Source organism: Lontra canadensis, unplaced genomic scaffold (assembly GCF_010015895.1).
Source record: "Lontra canadensis isolate GAN:19392208 unplaced genomic scaffold, GSC_riverotter_1.0 scaffold1, whole genome shotgun sequence".
Classification (NCBI taxonomy): Eukaryota; Metazoa; Chordata; class Mammalia; order Carnivora; family Mustelidae; genus Lontra; species Lontra canadensis.
Window position 1 is genome coordinate 99,105,519 of NW_022630995.1, and position 12,771 is coordinate 99,118,289.

The 12,771-nt window shown below is 43.0% G+C and overlaps 1 protein-coding gene across 5 annotated transcripts in view; it reads right to left on the minus strand.

Annotated features, from left to right (window-relative positions):
* Window positions 1-1,920: 1,920 nt before the first annotated feature.
* SGMS2 (sphingomyelin synthase 2) overlaps window positions 1,921-12,771 on the minus strand; it is an 80,027-nt gene continuing 69,176 nt past the window's right edge. For all 5 annotated transcript variants that reach the window (XM_032860285.1, XM_032860287.1, XM_032860293.1 and 2 more), the window contains exons 4-6: window positions 9,530-9,683; window positions 4,351-4,517; window positions 1,921-2,803 (exon numbers count right to left, since the gene is read on the minus strand). In XM_032860285.1, the coding sequence (XP_032716176.1) occupies window positions 2,600-2,803; window positions 4,351-4,517; window positions 9,530-9,683 (525 nt within the window). In that variant the 3' untranslated portion in view covers window positions 1,921-2,599. The remainder of the gene's footprint in view (window positions 2,804-4,350; window positions 4,518-9,529; window positions 9,684-12,771) is intronic.

A 12,771-nucleotide genomic window follows, 5' to 3' on the forward strand; every position in this document is an offset into this window, starting at 1 on the left:
TCATAATTGTTTAAGTTTTCTATCCCAAAGGAGCGTATTAGGTTAAGCCTCAAGTTTGCTTTGCTAAATGTAAATGAGTTTCTGTATTTCCTTCATTTTCCCATCTTGAAACTTTGATGTTTTCCCTCCTTCTTTTCAAATCATATGCTTCCTTGGTGTCTATTAGACACTTGTGACACATACATGTAAGGAACATGTGAGGTCAGAGAGGTTTTTAAAGTTCTTTAAAAGGTGATGGTATTTTTTTAAAAAACTGCATCACCCGACGAAAATCCAAGGTTTACTGTTTCAAGGTTCTCCTACAATCAACACATCATGATTTTAAAATCTTAAATACTTTTCCTTATTTAACTTGAAGAAAATTAGGTTATCCAAGACACTGCTGAATAAGGCTCTCAGGTCTATCAGGTTAGGAATTAGATGCTCAAGGAATAGATCAAGGTCAGGAGCACAAAACCCAGGCTTCAGTGTCAGATGCTTTTCTTCATAATTGGACAGCAGGAATGGAAATTCAGTATTTAAAGCATGACACCTTACATATCACAAGTGTCAATATTTAGCAAACGAAAGACAGAATTCTGGCTTAAGCACATCAGTAAGCTATAGTTTCTTATTGGTTTATTTAATAACAAATACCAGAAAACTCCTTGCATTTCAAAGCCTGCCAAGGATATTCAGGATTTCCATTCTTGTTTTAAATACTCTTTCCCTGCCTTTGAATTCAACTACCTTTCCTTTAGTGATTCTTCTGCTACTCAGAGAAAGAGATGTACTGAATACAGACACAGAATTTTAGCACCAAAAATAATGACCCTTCTGAAAAGATTTGTATTGTGCTTCTCTCAAGCAATCTGAAGGTCAATTTTGTATATCAAATCATGGCAAACTAGTTTATAATGACAAATTCAGGGGTATATTTCATTCCTATGGGGAGGGAAATTTTTACCTTCAATATAAATGTAACTGCCCCTTCCACACCTCATTGGCCTGTCTTCTGATTTAGTGTTGATGCTTCTGTAACCACAAATCTTGTTCTGGCGTTAGTAGAAGGCTCAAGAAATGGACCAACTTGGGGGCACCTGGGTGGCTCAGTCGTTAAGCGTCAGCCTTCAGCTCAGGTCATGATCTCAGGGTCCTGGGACTAAGCCCTGCATCAGGCTCCCTGCTCAGCCAGAAGCCTGATTCTCCCTTTCCCCCTCCCTCTGCTTGGGTTCCCTCTCTTGCTGTCTGACTGTCAAATAAATAAATAAAATCTTAAAAAAAAAAAAAAGAACCAACTCTGACAGCATTAATCTGATTCAATTTTTAAAAACCCATCTTCTTTTTGCATCACCTCAAAGAACTTTAGAAACGAAGATCCCCCTTTACTGGGTCGCTGTCCCTGTCTAACAGACTGATTCCAACAGTAGATTATATACAGCACCGTGGTGTAATTTCAGGATCAAAGTAAAATTACTCAATTGTGGCATATGTCCTTAGGACCAGTTTATAGAAGCTGAGTCTCTTGCTAAAAAGCAAGGATACACGACACTTTTAGACTCCATCTTGGTTTTTCCAGAAAGTACAATGTACCTAAGAAGAAAGAGTTTTCAGTGAAACGTGACCAGCTGTGTTTCTGAGTTCCAGTGAGCAGCTCTAGAACATCTAGAACATCTCACACAGGGTAGGATGGGAGAGAAACGCCAGCTTGTCCCTCAAGTGGCATGAGTTTCTGTTCACATACACACGTGTTTTTAGCCTGTGCTGGAGCAGCTGTCTGCCCTGGGGTGGGGGGATGGATGCAAATTTACCAGGCAGAGAGCACACACATGTGTGCACAAAGACCACTCATTTAACAGAAATAGCTCCATGTTTCCTGTGTATCTGTCATAGAGATTTTAAAGCAGAATATTTACACACACATAAAAGCTGTGAGATGGGTCAAATTCTTCCACAATAGATCACTTTTCTTTCTTTTTATAAAATTATCAGTTTACAAAAAAAAGTAAAAGTGATACATGGTGCAGTGGGTGGTAGCAGCAGGTGCACATTCCCAGACCTGACCTTGACCTTCCCCAGGACAAGGTGGAAACGAAGTTCACCTCAAGTTCACTTACAACTGACAGATCTTCCCCTCCTTAAAAAGCCTAATGCTAAAACCACTCTCAACATGAGGTTATTCTATTTACACAGTAGCTGTATGTATCCAGACATTTTATTTAAAACATTAACAAATTCTTCTGACCTCGGAGGCAAAAAAAAAAAAAAAAAAAAAAAAAAAAAAATCCTGAAAAATTTCTGTAGAGGGCATTAGTGGCTAAAGTATAAGGAGAAGGAAGAGTAGGTTCTTTGGCACCTCTTTAACAAGCTCATTAATAAAATCCCAGTTTGGGGGCTTGTCACCAATGAAGGAAGAGCTGCAGGAGAATATGCTTTTCTCAGGATGAATAAAAAAACGGTCAAAGGGTAATACTTCGTTCATCTCTCTAATCGTTTACACGGAATTTGGTGCATTTCTTCATTTACCAGTCAGTTCTTCTAAAATAAAAACCCAAAACTATACCTTTGGTTACAGCGTTAACTCTTTTGGTTTAAGAGCTGATGCCTTTGTTTTTGCTCCTCAGGTAGATTTCTCATTATCTTCGCCGATCTTCTGAACCCGGGAATACTTTTTGCATGAAGACTTAAAGCAGCCAGGGGGCCAGGAGAGCGGCCAGGAGAAGCAGCAAGGAATTGAGCCTTGTACGTTTTTCTCGAAAAAATAAAAGATGGGGAACCACCAGGCTCGGGACAAGAAATTAGTCTGTGAAGAGACCTTCAAGTTCTGCAAATAGTAAAAAAAAAAAAAAAGAAGAAGAAGAAGAAGAAGGAAATGAGACCCTATTTTTCATCATTTGCATCCTATCTTTTTTCTTAATTAACTTGTCATTCATTGTACCGTAACAGAGAAAGCAGAGGAATCAGGATCAAGGCAATAAGTGTCTTTGTTTTATTTGTTTTGTTTTTTTTAAAGATTTTATTTATTTATTTGACAGAGAGAGAGACAGATAGAGACATGCAGCACACAAGCAGGGGTAGCGGGAGGCAGAAGGAGAAGCAGGCTTCCTGTTCTGCAGGGAGCCTGATGCAGGACTCAATCCCAGGACCCTGAGATCATGACCTGAGCTGAAGGCAGCCGCTTAACCTACTGAGCCACCCAGTCATCCTGGCAGTAATTGTTTTTGAGTCTTTTCCTTGATTCTGACACGTTTCTGGTCTCAGGCCCCTTTCCAGCTTATGTAAATTCTTCTGCCTGCAATCCTAGTAAGAGACTCGGGCATGGATGTGAGGGTCGGCAAGGAGGACCCGATCTCAGGACATGTGAGCAGGTGGTCGAGGCTGAGGAAGGTGGAGGGGTGAAAGGCGAGCTCACAGGGTAGAGCAGATCTAAGGTGAAAGGTGAAGGTTTCAGGTGGATGGTGTCAGGAGACACCCAGATATAAGTGTAAGAAGGAAGAAAGGTGGAAATGGGAGTCTACAAAATGGGAGGAGAGCTACCCACTGAGAGGGCATCTATCCGCGGATACCACTAAATGAGAGCTGGAATTAGACCCTTTACAGAGGACATCTGCTCACAAATTGTATGCACTGGACAATATGGCGAGACTATCCAAAGAAAAATTGTGCTACACGGGCTCACTCTCTGACACCAGGCACACATACACACCCCTAGACTAGGAAAACAGAGAGAAGGGGAGGAACCATCCCATCCTGGGATGACAGGAAGAGAGCAGGAGTTAGGGAGTCTTCCCAGAAGACATAGCCTTTCAGTTAGCTCTTACAGCGTGAGCAGCAGAAGCAAAGACAAGGTTGTCTGGGGACAGAAGGCAACAGTAACAAATAAGGAAGTATAAGAAGGGAGGCCAGAGAGCCCAGTATCACCAAAAGATATACTAAATCCAGGAAGCCACGGACTACTTATTTTGCCTGAAGTTTAAAAATAATTGCTGTTCTTTTCCTCAAAATTAGGTTCTTTGAGGGCAGGGAGCACGTCTTACCGAGCTGCAGCACAATGCTTCTAGAGAGAAGGTTCCTGTATTTCAAGTTAGCATTTATACTTCTTCAGTTCTAGTACTGATTAGTCAAATGAGGAAAACACTGTGCTCTATAATTTTACGGAACTTTGGTCCTTAAATGTCATTTATATTTGTGACATGACTTGGTTGAAGAGGCCATTATGGGTCTACGTTTCGGTGAACTGACCCAGACCACACACGTGAGTGGCCACCCCATGGTCATCCCCACAAAGCTATCTGAACCCCCGCTGTATGAAAAAAGGGCCACTGCACTGAAAGAAAAGAAATTACCCAGGGATGACTTCACTGCTCTCACCTTTTCATTGGCCATTGAATGGTACCACCAAAACAGCCGTGTTGTAATGTAATAAGCAATGATCACATCAACAGTATAGTGTTCATGAGCTACAAGGATGCAGATGATCCCGGCGGCACTCAGCAGCCAGCAGATTAAATGATACCACCAGAAGTGACGAGGCGAATCTAGATGGTAGAAAAAGCATAGCGTTAATGGGGTTCCCAGAGATGAATTTAACGATTACCCATTACCATCTACGCTAATGACCTTAAGTAGAATAATCTAAGATCAGGAAGTCAGCGGAAGAAGGAAACCGATTAAACCCCCCAGACAGTCACTGTCAACCCCTCAGGATTTGCTGAGACAGGGAGGAAGCAGGAGGGAGACCCCTGGTGGCAGGTGGAACATTCACTGGAGAACAGTCCTCTAGATATCCTAGACCTTGCCCACTGCTAAGCCATTCAATAAGTAAGAGAGCAGAGTTGTTTATTAGGGTGGTTGGAACTGGCTCATACCGGCTCACGGAAGGGATCCCACTGGGAAGAAAAGCAGTAGGCGTCAAAAGCAAGGGTAGTTGTCAAGGAAAATATGGAGGAAAATGAGAAAGCAAGAGTCATTTCAGGTTGTACAGAAACTTACTCTGATTTCTCCAGAGGGAGAAAAACAGCATTCGGCTAGCAATATTTTGCTTCTCAGCAGTTTTATACTGTTATTGCTAATATCAACTATAAATGCTCCCTATATAAAGCTTAGGATCCTGGCTCATTCACTTGTGGATTTTAGCCTTCCTAGTGAGTCCACTAAGAAGGTCATCCTATTGATCGGCTGTAAGAGAGAACCAGAGCACGCATCAGGTGAGACAGGATCAGGCCCACAGCTTGCCCCCACAGGTGCCAAGGCCACACAGGTAGAGACGCAACCTCTGGTTCATTGCCAATATCTTTCTCTTTTCTTTAACAGTGGTTTCCTTTATTTCATTTTATTTTAAAGATTTTATTTATTTATTTGACGGAAAGAGACACGAAAGAGGGGAACACAAGCAGGGGGAGTGGGAAAGGGAAAAGCAGGCTTCCTGCTGAGCAGGGAGCTCATGTGGGACTCAATTCCAGGACCCTGGGATCATGACCTGAGTCAAAGGCAGATGCTTAATGACTAAGCCGCCCAGGCATCACCCGCCTCCTTTTTTTTTTTTTTCTATTTTAAAGCCTTATTGGCTCACAATGTTAATATTCTCACAAACAGAATCATTTCCTATTTACCTGTGTCTCTATTCATAGTGACATTTATTTCTAAGTGCAGAACTATGGTCAAAGACCAAGAGGGTTCATTTCCAGAAGTTCAGAGGAAATACCAAATCAGGTATCTTTCAAATGAAAAACAATTTTGGTCCCGATTTTGGTCCTTATTCCTTCTCAGTTGGTTCATCCTGCCTCTAAGTTTTAGCACATAACTGACAGACTCCTAGAGTTTTAAAGCTGGAAGAGGCCTTACCCTTTATGGCTTGGGTGGCCAGATCCAGGCCCCACAACTGTTCTGTTAGGCGGAGAATGCTCAAAATGGATCCACCATTTAGAAATCTGGAGCCTTCCCTAACTGTGCCTTCTTTAGAATTCCAAACTCCACCCCTTCCCCAAGGTCTCCCACCCACCCAGTTTCCTCCGCTGATAGGTCCCCTGGTACTTATTGCCTTAGAAGTGGGAACTGATTGGGCAAGCCAGGACCATTTTGCCTTTGTTTATCCACAAGAAGCAAAGCTGAAGCAGACAAGGAGTGAAGGGGTGAGCTGAACGGTCATTTTACTGCTTGTGGAATTAAGAACCAAGTTTCAGGAAGGGCTGGAAATACTACCGCTGCTCTTCCACAGAAACGTGTTCCCCGTTATGCAGTCACATTGCGACCACGGCTCACTAACTGAGCACAGTGGCTGACCCGAAGAAAAGATTTAGTATAAATTATCTTGAAATAGAAATGGGAAAATGGTAACCCCTTTCTGCTTTCCCATTCTTCTACAGGAAGAACTGAAATATGGTGATACAAATATTAATCCACTCCACTTGTCTGTGTGGGATCCTAGCCCTAGCTGTCATTGGATAATCATACAGACAATGGGTTTTATGTAGTAGCAAGGTTTAAAAAAAAAAAAAAAGAAAGAAAGAAAGAAAGAAAAGAAAAATTTCCCCCTTTCCTAGCAAGACATTTGGTTTTAACCACTAGGGCTGACTTCTTCAGGCTAATTTTATAAGGAACCCAGGCCCCAGTGATAATATTTACATAACTGTGGAAAGCCCACAAAAACGGTCCTGGTCCCACGTTTTCATCTGTTCTCTTGACGCCATTCAAATCTAGTCATGACAACCACGCAAACAAGGAAAGAGACCAAACAGATCAAAAGGCAGGACGACAAAAAAACATAGGAAAGATGCATCGAATTCTAGAAACAGACTGCTCAAAGAAGCCACTGGGAGCACGGCTTACTCAGAAGGACAACACATGGTATCATTTAGAAGGTGATGGTTTTTCCTAATTGCACAGGAAACAAGTACACGCATGCAATGCCCTGTTCATTGGCAGAACTGATTCTAGAGCCAGGTTTGTATTAAGCATCACAGATCTGCCATTTCATTTCTCACCAAAAATGAGAAAAAGCAGAACGTAATTCTTTCACAGCTGTATGTAAACTTACACAAGTTTTAAAAACCTCAAACCAACATCATGCCAGGGGAAGAAAATCTCTCTACATACTGCATTACTATTGCTCTAAAGTAAAAGAAAGATCATCAGCAAGAGACCCAGACAATTCCTTAGCAATTTTATAAGCTCAGACAACTTGGGTTCCCCAATATTCTAAACAGAGCCAAGAAATTAACAGCATAACCTCTGGGGTCAGCCTGGTTAAGTTGGAACATCCCATCCTCCAGTTACCAACTGGGGACTGTGGGAAGTCATTCACTTGATGTTTAAGTTCCCCTCTGAAAAATGGGGAAAATAGGGCTTCTCTCTTGGGGTGGCTGCAGGGGTGAGTGAGTTATTTTGCATCCAGGGCTTAGAATAGTGCCTGGCACAGAGTATCAGGTTTCTTTGCTATTGCTGACAACAGCCCTTGGTCTTTGGTTATTTTATACAATTGGTCTTCGGTCTTCTGGGGTGGTTCTCTTCGTTACTTTGAACCCACAAGGGCTTTGCTCCAACACGAAATTCTTCCCCATCCTCAGCCTCATCTTCTTCTGTACGTTTCCTATGATTTTCAGATTAGAGAGAAGCTTCTATAACTCCAATACACCTCCAGACTGGCAAATAATGGATCTTACACACCGGTGGAACTTTTTCCAACAAAAGTTAGAGTTAGAATCATAAATGACCCAGATCACTCTATTAGCTCATCAGAACCAGTAACCAAGACTTAGACATGTAGTGACTGACACTTAAGGAAGAGACAACCCCCTGATTTTGGTGCAGAAACAGACTCAGGTTTCTTCCCATTACCACCTCCCACAGCGTGAGGGTGAAGGCAGAAATAAGGGGAAAGTTCCAGAACGCCCTCTGCCATAAAACAGATGTGGCAGATGCTGTGCACTTAACACGCTATACTCTCTGTACCCCAAGTGGGCGTGTGGCATTTACAAAGGAAACAACTCAGAAGCTACACAATTCTTACCAAAAAAAGGCTTCAGTTCATCTACTGTAAAGAACCTCAGTTCTTTGTCATAATACTCTCAAAGCAGAATTTAAACCTAAAAAAAACCCCAGGAAACCTAAAGGACAAGAACTCCTTTCTGGGGGTGCCTGGGTGGCTCAGGGGGTTAAGCCTCTCTCTATGGCTCAGGGTCCTGGGATCGAGCCCTGCATCGGGTTCTCTGCTCAGCGGGGAGCCTGCTTCCCCCTCTCTCTCTGTCTGCTGCTCTGCCTACTTGTGATCTCTCTCTCTCTGTCAAATAAATAAAAAAACTAACCCCCCCGCCCCTCCCAAAAAAACTTCCTTCTGTACCACTAACAGATAAACTCTGACTCCACACTGCCACTGGGCGAGGCTGAACCTGTTTGGATTAATGATAGGCCAAGAGAGGGTGGAAGAAGCAGGACAACAGATGGGGAAGCATCCTTCTGCTGGTCTTTGCCAGAAGACTTCCTTACAATGCTGCATAAGTGAAGAAAGTTGAGATAAAGCTCTAAGAAACACTGGAGAGGATCCTGCAACTAAAGGGGAAGGTTAACCTGACCAGTGTTGCAAGGAAAAAGTATCACTCACTTTGAAAGGACTTTGAGATAATGGGTCTAATTAAATCAAACATCAGAAATCGACAACAAGGGGATCTGCCTGGTGACTAAAATACAGAGCCCACAATGAAGGAGACCTTATACCAGCCCTGAAAACTGATGGTATACACAAGGATTTTGTAGAATGGGAATTAAGTGTATTATTATGGAAAGATACTTCACGTTCTTGCCTACACATTGTTTTGTAGAAAGAAATGATCAATACTGGCAAAATGTTCCTTAAAGATGCCTACTAAATCGGGTCACCTGGGTGGCTCAGTGGGTCAAAGCCTCTGCCTTCGGCTCGGGTCATGATCCCAGGGTCCTGGGATCGAGCCCCGCATCGGGCTCTCTGCTCAGTGGAGAACCTGCTTCCCTTCCTCTCTCTGCCTGCCTCTCTGCCTACTTGTGTCAAATAAATAAATAAATAAATAAATAAATAAGTCTGTCAAATAAATAAACAAAATCTTAAAAAAAAAAAGATCATAGAACTCAGCTGGAAAATGGTGACACTGGAATGGGACAAGAAAACATCTAAAAAGGGGGAAAACATTAAATTATTTGGAATGATGGAATGGACATTCCATACAATGGAATTTTCACTCGTAAGTCATTTACATTTCCAGTGCACTGATTCTTTTTGCAATAAGCCAAACACTTTTTCTTAGTTCCAACGCTATAATAACTTTTCATACTTTGAGAAGAGGAGGGTGAGAGACATTGTGGCGGCATGCTAAATGTTAGAGAATCCAGGTTTTAAGCCTCCAGTGTCCAAATCACATACGGCTAGTTGAAATGATTTAAATATGCACATACACACAGGTGCACACCTGTCTCTTTCATAGCTAGCCATCCTAATGGAACAAGGGTTCCCAGCAGTTTCCAGGCTTCGGGATCCCTCCCACGACAGTAGTCAACAGAGTGGGAAGCAGTTAGTACTCACATTCTTTGATGAACAAATAAGTAAGTGTCAGCACAACGGTGTGACCGCTGAAGAGGAAGTCTCCACACAGGATATGGGATCCAGTTATGGACAGCCCACCACCGGAAATCAATCGTAGAATTCGTTGTATTTTCGCCTGTGAGTCTCCGTTGAGCTGAAAGACACAAGGTCAGGAAGAAAATTTATGAGCCAGTAAAATCACACTTCAGCCTAATTTGTGTGATACTTAGAAGAAAAGGTTGTGCTTTTTTCCCTTTTAACTTAAAAAAGTCAAAAAGAAGCCAAGGGGGAAGATCCTCAAATTCAGTTTGTTGTACTGGAGAGTTTTAGTGACACGTTTTCAATTATTCAGTATGTTACTAATAATATGTTCAGTGGTGGTGTGTCCTTGGGCAAAGCTTTTAAAAATATTAATAACCAATGACTTCACCACAGCTATGCACTAAAAAGATCAAAGCTACTTTCTTTCCTCTTTGTAGGGGGATGTCAGGGTTTCGGATGGTTAATATTTGATTCAGCTGAATACCACATTACTAATATTCTAAAGTGTGTTTGGGGACCTTGTGTTAAGTGGGCAGCCTAAAGTGTGCATAGAGCTGTATTAATATCTGATCAAGACATTTACAGTTAGGAGCTGCAACACATTACATAATTCAAATAGGTTTGCAAATGGTGCATTAGAGATGTATTGAGCTTTAAAAGTGAGTAGCTTTGGTCAGGAAAAACATCCCCTAAGGAAATAATCTGTTGTTGCAGAGGGACAGAGGAGCGCTCTGGTGGACAGTGGTACAAAAGCCCCTAGAAGCCACCATGATGACATAGGAAAGAATGACGGGCTAGGACAGGAGTTTGACCCAATAGCCAAAAGTTTATATCCCATTAAAACTGACGCATATACGAAGGAGTAGACGGAGTGGGTCAAAATGGTAGGCATGGAAAACTGGAATACTGAAATGCTTGGGAGCCAGAAAGAAGGTTTCAGATCAATCTAGTATCAGGCGAGCAGGCATAGAAAATCAAAGAATAATCCTCAGAAATATATTTGGGTAACAGTACACATGAAAAGAGAAATATAGAAAGGCCACTAATAATTAGTCATTGGGGACCTAAGGGGCCAGTTCTAGGACATGCTACCTTTTATATTCAATGATGATCCTTTAGGCAACTGGCCCCTGAAGCATGGCCAGTCCAGCCTTGGTAGTGGTTTAACAGGTGCTGAAAACAGGCAGAAGCCCAAGTAGATGCAAGGGAGTGAAGGAGGGTAGATGCCTACGGGTAGATGGGAGGAGGGTCTGGGAGTAGAGAAATTCAGTTAGCCTCTAAAGCAACTGGAAAACCATCCTATCCAGCAGGACAGGAATCGGGGCAGGATTCCCTGCTGAAAACATGACTCCTGGGGACCCTAGAACCTTCCTGATTAAAAAAAAAAAATTCATACAGATCTGGAAAGCTTTCTGGTATTCAGATGACCCATGTAAAAAGGCAAACACACCGTGATTGGTTGATAGTTGAGAATAAGGCTCTGCGAGAGAAAATGCCGTAAACCAGGATTAGATGGTAAAGTACGAAGTGACTTTCTTCAAAAGTTTGCTTAGGCCAAGCACAGGTGGCAAAACCAGAACATAGATATTTTATCAAGACTTCATAGTCCTTGGGGTGCCCGGGTTGCTCAAACTGTTAAGCAGCTGTTAAGCTCAGGTCATGATTCTAGGGTTCTGGGATCAAATCCCACATCCGGCTCCCTGTCAGTGGGGAGCCTGCTTCTCCCTCTCCCTCTACTGCTGCCCTCTGCTCTGGCTCTCTCTCTCTCAAATGGATAAATAAAATCTTAAAAAAAAAAAAAAAGAAAGGACTTGAGAGTCCTTAAACCAACATGCCAGGGAGCAGGTGATCCTGCCTTGAAAAGATAGGATCTGGAAGGCAGCAGAGGATCCCCACGTGGGGAAGGGTAAACACTGCTGATGGAGTGGCAGGACCCCCTCCAGGCGAACCTTAGGGTGGTGCACTGCAAACTACATGACATAATGTGACACGCCTTGAGGTGGAAGACAGTCTCCACCTCGGGCTTTATCGGATCAGTCACAGTCCTTCAGGAACTTCTCATCACGTGGTTGGTACAAACAACCGTTAACACCGAGATAAAATTAAAAAGTACACATGCTGCCCAAACCCTGTGTTCCCAGTTTAAAAGGACACATTCTTCTTCATTTCAAAACTCTAACATATTTTTTTTAATCTGCTCACCTATCCCAACTCAATACTCTAATTCTCTAAGGGCAGAAACACTTAAAGCCATCAGTCCCTCCCCTGACCCCGGATTAGACGGACCCAAAGGTCTCAGCAGACCAGGGGCTGAACTATTGCCACACATGGTCTTCTCCCCTCTTCCTTTCAGCAGCGAGGGTGAATGGAGATTTCTGAGAGCCCTGGATTCATTATGCCTTTACAGAACAGACGAAGCACGCTCTCTTCTTGCTCTGTCTTTTCGCAGTTCATAATTCCTCGATCCTGTCATTGCTATCCTAGATGTCCATTTGTGCTCCGTGTAAATGCTAAATAGCACCTCAAGAAAGTGGGGGTGAAGAGGTAGAAAGAAAACTGGGGAGAGTGGGGGAGGCTAATGGTGAGGGTTGGGGTTAATGTTTTTCTTTTTTTCCCTCTAATTCTGTTTTGGTTCACTGGGACTGCATTACTCACCACTTAAGACTCTAGTTCTTATTAATTTCCTCATTTTCTCAGACACCATTCCACACCCTGACTGGGTAGGAACAGAAGATGTAGATGACTAAGAGGACAGGCATCGTCGATCACAAGCACCCAGAGCAGACAGAGCTCGGTGCTCTTAAGGGTTCCTGGAGCTGTCCCTGCCGCACGCCATGTCCCACAAGAAAGTACAAGAGAGACCAGACCGGCTGGTGCCAAACCAGAAAACTCACCCTGCACTTCCCTTTAGTTCAGAAGAAAAGTCCTCTGGGCACCCATGGCCAGGAAAGCTTTCTCAGGAAAGGGACTAGAGCTATCCCAGACCAGCATTCTTGCCTGTGGCAAAATGGGTTGGAAAGACTCCATCATTTCATTCAAGTTCTAATGACGGGGCCAAAATGTATTTACATACACTTCTCTGGACACAGGTTTTTGTGACTGCAACCCCAAACTCGGACTGGTGGGCTGACAGCATCTGTAAGCAAAAGCCTGAAAGGGAGCCCCAGGCATAGATAAGGGAGAAGGCAAGGGGAGAACCA